Source organism: Oncorhynchus tshawytscha, linkage group LG09 (genome assembly GCF_018296145.1).
Source record: "Oncorhynchus tshawytscha isolate Ot180627B linkage group LG09, Otsh_v2.0, whole genome shotgun sequence".
Lineage (NCBI taxonomy): Eukaryota > Metazoa > Chordata > Actinopteri > Salmoniformes > Salmonidae > Oncorhynchus > Oncorhynchus tshawytscha.
In genome coordinates this window covers 71,213,491-71,228,902 of record NC_056437.1, presented here as the reverse complement: position 1 = coordinate 71,228,902, position 15,412 = coordinate 71,213,491, and the positions used below count along the sequence as shown (strand labels likewise).

Genomic DNA, 15,412 nt, shown 5'->3' with positions numbered 1-15,412 from the left:
GAAGATTTTCTTTTACAAAAGGCAGTACATTCTCTATTTAGATAAATGGTTCTCATGTTGTTGATGGCAGTGAAGTGATGAAACACTAATGATGATAATGACGAACAATAGCCCGACTCTTACAGTGGCTTGAATATTTCCTCGACTCACATTTATAGTATCGCTCTGAATTATGACATAATTCATGTAGAATAATGCTACATACATTAGATATAACACATTTCAGATAGATCTCTGTACTATTTGACACAATAGTCAAGGTTTGCATATCATTGTGTAGTAAACTATGATAGAACTAAATATTACCACAGTGAATGATCTGTTTTTCATAGAGTATAATTTTTTGATTTGACAAATGTGCCTGCAATCAACTGGCCAAGAGGAGTAATATTTGTAAACATACTTTAAATTAAGGCATGGTAAATATAGTGTGGGAAAAGGATCGACCTGAGATTTGGGGCTCGTCCACATTCTCCATGGTAAATGTCCCAGTGATAGCTGTCAGTCATGATTGGCTATCACACAAATGGAACACAAGATCCAGAGATTGTGGTCAGGTGCTCAAATCTTAGTTGAATGTGTGGAACTGGTATGAAGCTGATTGGTGGGGTGTTTCTACTTTATATCTGAGTGATTGTTTTTTTTACCAGTAAGGTTAAGTCCATTCAATACCGACATACAGTTGAAGTCGGAAGTTTACATACACCTTAGCCAAATACATTTAAAACTCAGTTTTTCACAATTCCTGACATTTAATCCTAATAAGAATTCCCTGTCCAAGGTCAGTTAGGGTCACCACTTTATTGTAAGAATGTGAAATGTCAGAATAACAGTAGAGGAGAGAATGATTTATTCAGCTTTTATTTCCTTCATCACATTCCCAGTGGGTCAAGAAGTTTACATACACTCAATTCGTATTTGGTAGCAATGTTGTTAAATTGTTTAACTAGGGTCAAACGTTGTGGGTAGTCTTCCACAAGCTTCCCACAATAAGTTGGGTGAATTTTGGCCCATTCCTCCTGACAGAGCTAGTGTAACTGAGTCAGGTTCGTAGGCCTCCTCGCTTGAATGCGCTTTTTCAGTTCTGCCCACAAATGTTCTATAGGATTGAGGTCAGGGCTTTGTGATGGCCACTCCAATACCTTGACTTTGTTGTCCTTAAGCCATTTTGCCACAACTTTGGAAGTATGCTTGGGTCCATTTGGAAGACCCATTTTCAACCAAGCTTTAACTGACTGATGTCTTGAGATGTTGCTTCAATATATCCACGTACTTTTCTTTCTCATGAGGCCATCTATTTTGTGAAGTGCACCAGACACTCCTGGAGCAAAGCACCCCCACAACATGATGCTGGCACCCCTGTGCTTCATGGGTGGGATGGTGTTCTTCAGCTTGCAAGCCTCCCCCTTTTCCTGCAAACATAACGATGGTCATTATGGCTAAACAGTTCTATTTTTGTTTCATCAGACCAGAGGACATTTCTCCAAAAAGTATGATCTTTGTCCCCATGTGAAGTTGCACAAGATTAGTCTGGCTATTTTATGGCGGTTTTGGAGCAGTGGCTTCTTCCTTGCTGAGTGGCCTTTCAGGTTATGTCGATATAGGACTCGTTTTACTGTGGATATAGATACTTTGTACCTGTTTCCTCCAGCATCTTCACAATGTCCTTTGCTGCTGTTATGGGATTGATTTGCACTTTTCACACCAAAGTACGTTCATCTCTAGGAGACAGAACGTGTCTCCTTCCTGAGCGGTATGACGGCTACGTGGTCTCATGGTGTTTATACTTGCATACTATTGTTTGTACAGATGAACGTGGTACCTTCAGGCGTTTGGAAATTGCTCTTTATTTTCTGAGGTCTTGGCTGATTTCTTTTGATTTTCCAATGATGTTAAGCAAAGAGGCACTGAGTTTGAAGGTAGGCCTTGAAATACATCCACAGGTACACCTCCAATTGACTCAAAAGATGTCAGTTTGCCTATCAGAAGCTTCTAAAGCCATGACATCATTTTCCAGAATTTTCCAAGCTGTTTAAAAAGGCACAGTCAATTTAGTGTATGTAAACTTCTGACACACTGAAATTGTGATACATTGAATTATATGTAAAATAATCTGTCTGTAAACAATTGTTGGAAAAATGACTTGTGTCATGCACAAAGTAGATGTCCCAACTTGCCAAAACTATAGTTTGTTAACATGAAATTTGTGGAGTGGTTAAAAAATGAGTTTTAATGACTCCAACCTAAGTGTATGTAAACTTCCGACTTCAACTGTACATACACCCTGTTTTTTGGAAAATCTGATTATATATACACTCAAACATCACATAGTTTATCCATCAAAAGATTACCCTACCTCAAAGTAACGAATACGAGAGATGCACAAAAAGATCTCGGATTTGAAAAAGTCGTACAAAACATTTTTTTTTTAAGTACAAAAAACTGAACTGAAATGTAAAGTTGTTGTCATTTACGCACCTCTTTTTTTCCCTTTATTTTCTACTCTCCCCGTTTGCCGCTGTCTGTTTGGAACTAGTCTTTGAGCCGCTCTGTCCTGAATCTCTCTATGGGCACATCTTGGAGCACTTGGTGACCTTCCATGTTAATGTTGTGGGGATGCCACCCAGGGCCCATGGTCTCTGGTGCTGTGGAGAAGGAGGGAGTGGACAGGCTCCTTCTTGCCCCCAGGCTGGCCCTCCGGTGGTGGGTGCAGCAGTGCCCCACGGAGGCTCAGGGCTCCTGTTTGATGTAGTAACTGCAGCCGGAGCCGTTGTTCTCTAGGTCAGAGGCTGTGCCCTGCGGGAAGTTGAACTCGTCCGTCTCCTGAACCTCCTCCTTCAGCGTTACCCCTTAAAAAAAAGAAGGGGAAAAAAAGAGGGCAAGTAGAGAAGTAGGAAAGATGGTGAATTTAAAGTCAGGAAGGAGAGGAAGAATAATAAAACTCAGGAGATAAAGGAGAAAATAAGTTGCCTTATCAAGATGGTTGATGTTGAGATGGGGTAGAGTCCTTGGACAACTACACTTTTCTGTTCCAGCAGCGGACATCCCTACCCAACTACCAGGCTTAACATGGGTTTCTAATTTGAGTTCAGTTGGTAGGGTGGCTTAGGTTACCTGGCTTTCCGTTGGGGCCGAGTTCCTGGGCTGCCGAGGGAGGCTGTGCGTTCCCCGGGGCAGATGCTGGCATGGGAGGAGATGGGTAGTCTGGCGGGGTCATGTTCTCGTCTCCAGATAGGTTCCTCTGGGGCACTCCACTCAATACCACCCCTGACAAACTCACTGGCCGCTTGCCAATGGGGATCTTCCTCTCTAAAAATCAAGACAAAGGTAAAATGGTTTATCAGCTCTGCTGTTACCTTCATGTCTCTTATACCTTTGCTGTTTTTGACGTGTGACTACTTATTAATGATTAATAACATAAGGTAAAATTGAAATATTCAAATCTAGGTAAAAAATGTCTTAGAAATGTAAGTTATTCAGGAAAGCTTGATGTTTATTTATTTTTTTATTTTTTTATTTCACCTTTATTTAACCAGGTAGGCTAGTTGAGAACAAGTTCTCATTTGCAACTGCGACCTGGCCAAGATAAAGCGTAGCAATTTGACACATACAACAACACAGAGTTACACATGGAATAAACAAAACATACAGTCAATAATACGGTAGAACAAAAGAAAACAAAAAGTCTATATACAGTGAGTGCAAATGAGGTAAGTTAAGGAAATAAATAGGCCATGGTGGCGATGTAATTACAATATAGCAATTAAACACTGGAATGGTAGATTGGCAGAAGATGAATGTGCAGGTAGAGATACCGGGGTGCAAAAGAGCAAAATAAATAAATACCAGTATGGGGATGAGGTAGGTAGATAGATGGGCTGTTTACAGATGGGCTATGTACAGGTGCAGTGATCTGTAAGCTGCTCTGACAGCTGGTGCTTAAAGCTAGTGAGGGAGATGTGAGTCTCCAGCTTCAGAGATTTTTGCAATTTGTTCCAGTCATGGGCAGCAGAGAACTGGAAGGAAAGACGACCAAAGGAGGAATTGGCTTTGGGGGTGACCAGTGAGATATATCTGCTGGAGCGCGTGCTACGAGTGGGTGCTGCTATGGTGACCAGTGAGCTGAGATAAGGCGGGGCTTTACCTAGCAGAGACTTGTAGATAACCTGTAGCCAGTGGATTTGGCGACGAGTATGAAGCGAGGGCCAACCAACGAGAGCGTACAGGTCGCAACGGTGGGTAGTGTATGGGGCTTTGGTGACAAAACGGATGGCACTGTGATAGACTGCATGCAGTTTGTTGAGTAGAGTGTTGGAGACTATTTTATAGATGACATCACCGAAGTCGAGGATCGGTAGGATGGTCAGTTTTACGAGGGTATGTTTGGCAGCATGAGTGAAGGATGCTTTGTTGCGATATAGGAAGCCGATTCTAGATTTAATTTTGGATTGGAGATGCTTAATGTGAGTCTGGAAGGAGAATTTACAGTCTAATGTAATGTCTGGCATGACTAACAAAGACTGAAGGAACATAAAAACCAAGCATACTATAAAAAGATCTACACTATGGGCCTATATAATCAAATTATTTGTATTTTATTGCAGTCATTGAAGATTTTTCTTCAGCCTGAGGTAACAGCTTCACACTGGTACGAAAAGTCAATCTGGTGTAGGAGGGTTTTGACTTGGTTTCAATGCTGTTTTGGTGTGAATAGAGATGCAGAGCAACAACCGTGAAGAGCCACGGTGAGTGCAGCTTTGCCCATAAATAGAGAAAGCAAGAGGGAAAGGGGAGGGTGCAGGGGAGGAGGCAGAGGCACGGGGCAAAACAAGGGGACGGATGACCCACTTTTCTTTTGGCCTTTGTACTGCTGGGATTTCTTCTTCTGCTTTGTCACACTCGGAGGGAGCTCTCTAGAGGCTGAAAAAAAAGCACAAACCAGAGAACAACTCATTCATTCATACATTTGTTCAGCACAGCTCATCTCAACTCATTAAAAAAAATGCAATGCTTTAGCTCAATTTTCCTACATTACTAGAATTAGTTTCAGATTAAAGGTTTGCGTAAAAGTCACAGTGTTTTGGTTATCTGAAGGTTTCTGTGTTTTGCTTAAATGAAGTTTGATGTTTTGACTGTCTTGGTGGGTGTTTTTTGTATTTAGCAGTTCTACCTGTATTGGTAGTTCTGGTTATTTGGGAGATTACAGTCAAGGTCATTTGGGGAATGATGCTAATTAAAAATCTGACTTGGTTTTCCAAAAGGTTGTTTTGGGCTAGACTAGAGCTAGTTCAGACCTTGCACTAAGAAAATGTATATCTTTGTCCATCTTTGACTTTGTGTAAAAATGCTGAAAAATCCCAATAAACAGAATATTTAAAAAACTCACCTAGCACAGCTGGTGGCTGTAGTTGGTAGCCAGTCAGCTGACACCAACCCACAGGGTAGAGGTCAGGTGATTCACAATCCACCCACTGATCATACTCGTCCTCCCAGCCGTCAAAATGGATGCGCAGCAGTCTATATACAATACGTGTCACTGTGGCAACACACACCAGCCGGGGTTCCATCAGGTCCACAGCCTCCAGCTTCATGCCAGGGCGGAACCCATGGTTTGGAACCTCCTTTAAAGTCAACAAAGAGAAGGGGACATTCAGCTGGTGGACTCAGGGAATTTGTCATAACACTACAACTACAAGCAAGCAAAGTTGTACATTGGTGGGCTACTAGTCTTAACTTCACTGCACTCAGATGCCATTGGTCTTTCTTATTCAGACTAATATCCTGTAACGACTACACTACTGACAGAAATCAAGCAACTTGAAAAAGCCAAAGTGCATAAACAATCAAACTTCAAATAGATGAAAAATGTAAAGGGTTACTCAGATAGCAAGTAGTTGGTTTTGACAACAAATTCAGTCTAACTAACAGACTGAGAACAAAAGTAAAGAGTCAAAATGACTTAACAGGCAAAATAGCTAGCAGACAAAGCTGAACAAGGTTACCTTGTTAAAGAGCTTCACCGGAGCTGCCACTGAACCCGTTTCCCTGAGGTAGTCAAACCATCTGAATGGGAGTTTTGTGTACCCTGCAGAAAAGACTTACTTATTGAGGCTACAAGTAACAGCAACTGGCTGGCCAATTGAAATAGCCACTGTGAGGTAAGAATCAGTGGTGCGCACTCTCTTGGTACTACAAATAAACTCAAACAGACAATTGTGATTATGCTTTTACCACACAATGTAATGTAATTCAGTATGTACCACGTGGAGGGGTGAGTTCAATTGTGTTGATTTCACAGAATCCAGCAGGAAAGATAGAGGGAGAAGTGGAGTGATAGCAGAACCAGTCAGAGCCATCAGCTGCCTCGGAACCATCAATTCCGATCATGAGGTATCCATCCGCCAAGACCTGGAAGAAGAGAAGGCAGGGAGGGTGAATGTGTACAACTCTGTTACATGTGCAATGTCATTTGTCTTTATTTCCCTCATTTCTCTGTCAGTCATATTTCTCATCACGATTATAGGGCTTACCTTTCTAACAGTAGCAATACAAATAGCTGATAGATTCAGAGGGTCAATAGCCTCCAGCTTCATGCCATCTTTAAACCACTCCCCGCTCTGGTCAACATCCTTCACCTGAGAGAGATTGTGCCACGTATCAAACAAATGTCAGAGACCAGAAAAATATTTGAATCAACTAAGTCAAGTGGCAGATTGAAACATTTATTTGAACTCACCTTCACAAAAAGCTGTCCTGGGGCATCTACTTGGCCATCAAGTTTCTTTGAAACATCTGAAACAAGGAAGAGTATCGGTCATTAATGGACAACAATCAAACCCTAAAAGTCCATATAAATTATACAGAAACAACTAGATTCTTAAAGTGCCTAAGTGTTTCACCCATGTTGAGATTTTCAGGATTCTTAAAACACTAAGCAAATCTTTACCCTTATGTGTAAGACCCTCACGTGTAAGACCCTCACGTGTAAGACCCTCACGTGTAAGACCCTCACGTGTAAGACCCGCGTGCCTAGTCTCGCATGCCCTCCCCACTATGGTCACTGACCCGATCTCTTGAAGCGGTGTCCGATGCCGCGGGACCAGCCGATGCTGTGTATCAGTGGGCTGTACATGTGGCACCAGAAGTCATCCGAGCCGTCCGAGCACTCCTCGTAGACGAGCCGAAGTCGACCGCCGATCACCTGCTCTACCAGGGCCACCCGCGTCCGGCACAGGTGAGTCTTATCCACCACCTCCACACGCATCAGCTTCTTAAAGGGGAACTGCATGCTCTGCTGCACCTGGGGAAGGGCGAGGAGGTGAAGATTCTACAAGGTTACTTGACAATCCAGTTAGGCATTATAGCATATGTCACTATATAATAATACATGCAATGCATGATTCTACTGGTAGTGGCATAAGGTTATTAGCATTGCATCTGTGGAAATAATGCAAGCATATTCATCTTCTCATATTGATATTTGATGCATGTTTGTACTATGAGTGAGGTGTTGGAGTGTCTTGTGATGAAGAGTTGTAGCTCACCTTGGTGGAGAAATCAATAGGTAGAGTCTTTGCTCCTGTTAGGCATTTCACAAGAAACGCTTTCCAGTTGGTGCACTTGTGCTGAATGGCTAAGGTGAAACAGTCAGACAATGTTTGGGAAAGATTAGAAATGATTCTCTCAAACAGGTCAGAAATGATAAATGACTTAACACTTGCCCCACCACTTGTAACAGAGCATATATCCTTATCTTGGCAAAACAAAGTACAGTACTATAATTTGTTCTTATTACCTTTCAGAGAACAGACTACGCATGCCGTGTACATAACAAAATACAGTACCTTGTTTAAAAAGAGTACTGAGCACTGATTTGGTGACCTTGAGCATAATTCAGGAAAGGTGCTTTGCAAAATAAAGGCATTATCATTATTATCCTTATGGCCACAAATATCCTGGCTGTGTTTTCTAAGTGACTCCCTCTGTTACTCTTACACTTGGGAGGAACCAGGGGCTTTCCTCCTGCTGCACACCAGCCCACCGGGTGGATGTCAGGGACACAGATGTTACACCAGAAATCCCTGCCAGAGTCACCATCAAACCCCTCGTACCGTAGCAGTGCCTTAAAGCCTGCGGAGAGAAACACAATGATGTTTTAAGATTAGGAAAACCACTGATTTTCTACAAATGTTGTTCCTGAAATACCCTTAAAAATGAATCATAGGAGTATTGTTGGATGAGAGAAGTATCTATGTTTCCAAGCATTGTGTGTAGGTTACATCTAAGCGCAACATGTCTATGTGTAAACAGAGTTTGATGAAAACAATGCAGAGAAAGTACCCCATCATCTATGAATCCAACCAGGTACATTTCAGAGTGAAGAGGATTCTCTGGGGCTTCTTTGTTACCTGCTAATTTGATAACTCCTGCTATCCAGTACACTTTCATTGGCAGGCCGCTGTCTGTATTGGGCACCTCTACCCTCACCCCTTCTGCAAGGTCACCCCAAGAAGTTCCCATGGGAACCTAAGGCAGAGAAGACAACACACGCTGAACATAGAGAACGACATCACAATACAAATATGTCCGCTCAAAAAGGACTGCTATTAATTTAAAAAAACAAACGCATCATGGCAAGCTAATACTCTTCATTGTCACCTATCCTCACAATTAGTGCAGCTTCAACAATGTAAAAAAAATTATACACACACAGTTGAAGTCAGAAGTTTACATACACCTTAGCCAAATACATTTGAACTCAATTTCACAAATCCTGACATTTAATCCTAGTAAAAATTCCATCTTAGGTTAGTTAGGATCACCACTTTTTTTAAGAATGTGAAATGTCAGAATAATAGTAGAGAGAATAAATGTATTTCTTTCATCACATTCCCAGTGGGTCAGAAGTTTACATACACTCAATTAGTATTTGGTAGCATTGCCTTTCAATTGTTTAACTTGGGTCACACGTTTCAGGTAGACTTCCACAAGCTTCCCACAATGAGTTGGGTGAATTTTGGCCCATTACTCCTGACAGAGCTGGTGTAACTGAGTCAGGTTTGTAGGCCTCCTTGCTGGCACACGCTTTTTCAGTTCTGCCCATAATTTTCTTTATAGGATTGAGGTCAGGGCTTGTGATGGCCACTCCAATACCTTTACTTTGTTGTCCTTAAGCCATTTTGCAACAACTTTGGAAGTTTGCTTGGGGTCATTGTCCATTTGGAAGACCCATTTGCAACCAAGCTTTAACTGACTGATGTCTTGAGATGTTGCTTCAATATATCCACATACTTTTCCTACCTCATGATGCCATCTATTTTGTGAAGTGCACCAATCACTCCTGAAGCAAAGCACCCCCACAAGATGATGCTGCCACCCCTGTGCTTCACGGTTGAGATGGTGTTCTTTGGCTTGCAAGACTCCCCCGTTTCCCTCCAAACATAACAATGGTCATTATGGCCAAACAGTTCTATTTTTGTTTCATCAGACCAGAGGACATTTTTCCAAAAAGTACGATCTTTGTTCCCATGTGCAGTTGCAAACCGTAGTCTGGCCCTTTTATGGTGGTTTTGGAGCGGTGGCTTCTTCCTTTGCTGAGCGGCCTTTCAGGTTGTGTCGATATAGGACTGATTTTACTGTGGATATAGATACTTTTTTTTTTAGCTGTTTCCTCCAGCATCTTCACAAGGTATTTTGCTGTTGTTATGGGATTGATGTGCACTTTTTGTACCACAGTACGTTCATCTCTAGGAGACAGAAGACGTCTCCTTCCTGAGCGGTATGACGGCTGCGTGGTCCCATGGTGTTTATACTTGCATGCTATTGTTTGTACAGATGAATGTGGTACCTTCAGGCGTTTGGAAGGTGCTCCAAAGGATGAACCAGGCTTGTGGAGGTCTACAAAACATTTTATGAGGTCTTGGCTGATTTGTTTTGATTTTCCCGTTTTGTCAAGCAAAGAGGCACTGAGTTTGAAGGTAGGCCATGAAATACATCCACAGGTACACCTCCAATTGACTCAAATGATGTCAATTAGCCTATCAGAAGATTCTAAAACCAGGACATTTTCCGGAATTTTCCAAGCTGTTTCAAGGCACAGTCAACTTTGTGTATGTAAACTTCTGACCCACTGGAATTGTGATACAGTGAATTATAAGTGAAATAATCTGTCTGTAAACAATTGTTGGAAAAATGACTTGTGTCATGCACAAAGTCGATGTCCTAGGCGACTTGCCAAAACTATAGTTTGTTAACAAGACATTTGTGGAGTGGTTGAAAAACAACTTTTAATGGCTCCAACCTAAGTGTATGTAAACTTCCGACTTCAACTGTGTGTGTGTGTGTATTATATATATATACATACATATATATATATACACATACATACATACATACGCACACACACACACACACACACACACACACACACACATACACACACACACAGTCCGGTGTATGTGACAATAAAATATATATATATATATTTATTTATGTTTTATTGTCATATACACCGGAGAGGTGCAGTAAAATGTGTTGTTTCACAGGGTCAGCCATAGTAGTATTGCGCGCCTTGAGCAAATCAGGATTAAGTGCCTTGCTCAAGAACACAGACAGGTTTTTCACCTTGTCGGCTTGGGTATTCGAACCAGTGACCTTTCGGTTACTGGCCCAACGCTCTAACCGCCAGGCTACCTGCCATCCCAGAGTCCCCCCCCAGAGGCAGAATGACACTGTATTTCCAAAACATCCAGATGAGCTATTCATCACACTGTTTGATGGGTCAGTAGGGATGAGGTATATTCTAACATACTTTCTCTGTTGAGTTTTGTTGTAATGGAGCATAAAACATCTTACCAGGTTACAAATCAACACATTCTAATATCTAGAAGAATCTACTTCTTTATAACAACCAAGAAAGGCCCAAGCTGAAATTCAATTACTTCGTATTTATTGTAATATTAGTCCCTTAATAAGTAGTCGTCATGAGAGGCAACCATAGACGCTTGCATCTTTTATCCACTGAGTGTGATCTCTACTTTAAAAGTATAATGTTACTTAAGATATCCCATATTGGCTGTGTCTACATGTTCTGACTTCCACACACTGTCACTTTTCACCAGCAACCATTTGGAGTGTTTGAGCTGAGCATTGCTTACATGTTTGAAACAGCCGACAGGTGCCCCGTTAATGTCGCCGGTGCCTATGTAGCGTCCCCAATCAAAGCCTTTCACAGGAATCACTGCAACCACCACAAGTATCGTCATGAGAGAACACAACTCAATCAACGACCACCTTATTATCATCACCTTCTTTAGTTACAGTGAGAAAGATATCATCTCAATCTAGTCCCTAGTAGAATCATCTTTGAAGACTGTTGCACCTATACTGTAGTCATTTGTAATTGGTAATAAATACATTTCACGTGTCATGGACTTTTACATGGAACTTACCCGTTTTTGATTTGACTTGATTCTGTTGGTTGGCTTGGTACTGTTGGTTGGCTTGGTACTGGGCATAGGCAGCCAACTTCGCCATGAGAGGCTGTTTCTGTAATACTTTAGCCTTTTTCGTTGGTGGTTTACCCTTTGAAAATAATAATAAAGGAACAAATATTGGAGAGAGATAGAAGAAGAATCATACAAGCCAGGCAGGTTTCCTTTGTCCCAGGTTTATTCGACAAAAATAAATCATTGCGACGTGTGTAACGGAAACTGCAGATTATAGGATACATTTTCTGAAGATCAACAACACTTGTATCAGTTCGACTGAGATGGATATATTTTGTCTAACTTTCTTTACTGCGACAAATTATGATGGAAACTGTGTTTTTCGAAAACAGGATCGCAAAATCATTTAGAACGTACGCGGGGCACATGATGTCATCACGTAGCCCTAACAAAAAAATATCTACTCAACATTTAACACTAAATACCTATTGCTGCCTAAATCTATTTTTTCAACTATTAAAATTGTGTTTTGTTTTTTTTGCAGGACAACGATTGTCCTGAATTTCAAGAATGCCTGAACTGCTTCACCTTACGTTTCTGGTTGGCTGGATGCAAGTTTCACCATGACTATGCTAGGTAAAGTCCCGCCTTATCTCTGCTCGCTGGTCACCATAGCTCCACCAACCTGTAGCACGCGTTCCAGCAGGTATATCTCACTTGTCACCCCCAGAGCCAATTCCTCCTTTGGCTGCCTTTCCTTCCAGTTCTCTGCTGCCAATGACTGGAGCGAACTACAAAAATCTCTGAAACTGGAAACACTTATCTCCCTCACTAGCTTTAAGCACCAGCTGTCAGAGCAGCTCACAGATCACTGCACCTGTACATAGCCCATCTGTAAATAGCCCAAACAACTACCACTTCCCCTACTGTATTTATTTATTTTGCTCCTTTGCACCCCAGTATTTCTACTTTGCACACTCATCTACTGTCAAATCTACCATTCCAGTGTTTTAATTGCTATTGCATTTACTTTGCCACCATGGCCTATTTATTGCCTTTACCTCCCTTATCTCACCTCATTTGCTCACATTGTATATAGACTTATTTTTCTACTGTATTATTGACTGTATGTTTGTTTTACTCCATGTGTAACTCTCTGTTTTGTTATATGTGTCAAACTGCTTTGCCTGCCTGGTTCTCAACTTGCCTGCCTGGTTCTCAACTTGCCTGCCTGGTTAAATAAAGGTGAAATAAATAAATAGAACTGACACGGACAGTTGCAATACGTGGGAACATGATTGTTATTAGAATATGACAAATATTAGTAAATTATTGCAGTATATCCATCCTGGCTTTTGCGGGCTACCTGAGACATGAAACACATAGTTGGGAGGGCATCCAGGCTGTCAACAATTTATTAATGCTCAATTTGCCTTAAAGGTTCATGGAAACACTAACTACTTCATTTGTATATATTCTTTGGTGTGACGTCATTACGTCCAGCTGTTTTTATCGACAATATAGTTAAATGGAAACACAATGTAGCAGGCAAATGTTGCATCTATTTTCTATACAAACTTTCCAAATGTCAAAAAAATACAAATAAAAATCATTACTGGACCAGTTAATGGAAACATAGCTACTTATAGATACACAGAGGATGATGCACAGAGGAAGGAATTAAAATGAAATAAATGCAACCTGTTTACACAACTTTTCAATGTCAATTCAACTTAAAAATGGTGGTTATAGAGGAACATACAAGGACAATAGAAGTAGACTTAGTGCAGTTTGCTGTTACCTGCAGTCTGGCCAGTATGCTGGCTTTTTTAGAGTTGGATGAGTAGCTCCTTGAACAGGATACACTGCAGAAGCGCTTGGTTTTGGAGTAGAAAGCATCTCTCACTCCCACCATCCCACACATCTCACAGGTGGCTGTGGAGAGTGAAACACACACACATACGAGGGATAACGAGGTGTGAGTACTGTTCAGTCGAAGAGATGGCCATATAATAGAATGCTAAAATCTCAGTTCAACCCTGTAATAAGTGGTTATTTATTGCCTTTACCTCCCTGTAATAAGTGGTCATCAGTGGTTATGTTCAATATGCAGAGGCAGTCACAGTACTACTAACCCATTCCTGCCTTCCCATCGGGGTAGGTGTAGACCTGGCCGTTGGTCTTGATGATGGGCAGGCTGGCAGGGAGGGAGGGCACCTCTTCATCACTGTCCTCAGAGCTCGAGCTACTGCTAGAATCCTCACTGCAGCTGTCATAGCCATCGAACATCCCAAACGAGTCCCGCCTCTTCCTTTCTGAACGAACAGTCCGTTCAGCCTGTAGGAGAGAGAGGATCGTGTCAGATAGAGATAGCACAGTGCAGTCAATGTAGTCTCACTTACCCGCATGCCACTGCAGGTGGTTGCTTTGCATGATAACCTACTGCTGATTTTTTTTAAATCTGAAAACGGCAAAGCAATAACTGCATCCATAAACCTTTTTAGATAAGCGTTCATATAGAGGTCCAAGAGGATATGTAGCCTATGTGCAATGTTTCCATGCAACACGGACAGAATTCAGATGAAGAGTGAAGGGGATTTTGAAAGTATAACATGTCAATTCAATAGCTACATACCAATTAATTAATCTATGAATAACACTGCATTGAACCAACATGGACATTGCTGAGAGCTCAACATGTTAACCAATTATAACCGTAACACCCACCACCACATATCTGGTGGTAGCTCACCTACCATTTTTACACTAAAACAAGTCTGTTCTCAGTGATCAAAATAGCGACATATTGTGACAACATACAGCAAGTAAGCTACATGCCAAACGTTTTGCACTGCAGTAACCGATAGCTAATGTCATCGGTGGTGCACCGCCCCCTTTCTATTCAGAACCTCTGTTGCCAAAGCACAATATTGAAATGACAGCTGCACGCGCTGGCTCATGACCTGATATCCCAGGAATTAGTCTGCAAGACACCACAATACAGCGTCAAAAATCACTGCAGTGCGGTCTATTTAACATGACGGGCCTGCCTTCTTGCAATGATTTGCTAGCCAGCTAACGTAACGTTAATGGTAGCTGCTGAATCTTGCGCCGTTATACAAGCGGACAAGCTGCCCTAGAAGGTTGGAAGATTGTTGAAGATGCAGCACCACAGCTTGCCATCAACAGCGGCTAGCTTTATTAAACAATTGAAAGGCAGGCAATGCTGGAATAAAGCTGTCCGTTTTATTTTCTGCGGCTACAGTAAGTAGCTGGCACTACTGTTGCCTCGCCTACCTAGCTAAACTAGCTGCTGCAGTCTGACAACCACAACAAAGAAAGGGGAAATAGGATTACACCAGAGATGTAAACAGAACACAATAATAGCGCTCACCAAATCTCTTGCGTTTTCCATCAGCCCTTCATGCAGAGCGTTTTCTGTTTTCTCTTGATACAGTGGCGAGACAGTGAAGAGAGGAAAGTTAATGGTAACCAAACATGCAAAAATAACTCCGCTAGCTAGCTAGCATAGCATATCAACAAAATTATCATATTTCAAACGCGCAGGCGCGGAATACAGCCGCTATTTCCTGATTGGGCAAGAAACTCTTCTTCATCTATATAGCATGCAGGTTAGCCAAGTAAAAGTACTTTACCGCCATCTACTGTACTGTATGCACATACGTACAGTATAATGCATTACAGTAAATACACTACATGACCAAAAGTATATGACACCTGCTCGTCGAACATCTCATTCCAAAATGATGGACATTAATATGGAGTTGGTCCCCCATTTTCTGCTACAGCAGCCTCCACTCTTCTGGGATGGCTTTCCAATAGATGAGGGAACACTGCTGTAGGGACTTGCTTCCAATCAGCCACAAGACCGCTAGTGAGGTTGTGCACTGATTTTGAGCGATTAGGCCTGGCTTGCAGTCGGCATACCAATTCATCCCAAAGGT

The 15,412-nt window shown here is 41.8% G+C and overlaps 1 protein-coding gene across 2 annotated transcripts; it reads right to left on the bottom strand.

The window, feature by feature from the left end:
• Positions 1-1,371: 1,371 nt before the first annotated feature.
• On the bottom strand, positions 1,372-15,013 carry LOC112258576 (MBT domain-containing protein 1). 2 transcript variants are annotated; one of them, XR_002954766.1, is made up of 18 exons: positions 14,842-15,013; positions 13,583-13,784; positions 13,249-13,382; positions 11,451-11,583; positions 11,157-11,239; positions 8,409-8,526; positions 7,996-8,130; positions 7,545-7,633; positions 7,066-7,300; positions 6,737-6,792; positions 6,531-6,635; positions 6,261-6,408; positions 6,003-6,085; positions 5,387-5,621; positions 4,849-4,920; positions 3,115-3,309; positions 2,479-2,849; positions 1,372-1,412 (listed from the first exon to the last, which is right to left on the bottom strand). XR_002954766.1 is itself a non-coding variant. In XM_024433020.2 (17 exons), exons 1-17 carry the CDS (start codon positions 14,860-14,862, stop codon positions 2,731-2,733), a joined length of 2,163 nt encoding a protein of 720 aa, XP_024288788.1. In that variant the 5' UTR covers positions 14,863-15,013; the 3' UTR covers positions 2,181-2,730. The 2 variants fall into 2 exon arrangements, 1 of the variants encoding a protein (XP_024288788.1); XM_024433020.2 differs by lacking the exon at positions 1,372-1,412 and having other exon boundaries at positions 2,181-2,849.
• Between the last annotated feature and the right edge of the window lie 399 nt (positions 15,014-15,412).

Coding starts and splice junctions, on each gene's coding strand:
- LOC112258576 (XM_024433020.2), bottom strand. CDS start 14,862: ATGGAAAACGCAAGAGATTTG. Junction 8,527..11,156: donor CTGTCGGCTGTTTCAAACAT/GTAAGCAATGCT, acceptor TCTCTGCCTTAG/GTTCCCATGGGAACTTCTTG. Junction 7,301..7,544: donor CTATTGATTTCTCCACCAAG/GTGAGCTACAAC, acceptor GCCCTTCCCCAG/GTGCAGCAGAGCATGCAGTT.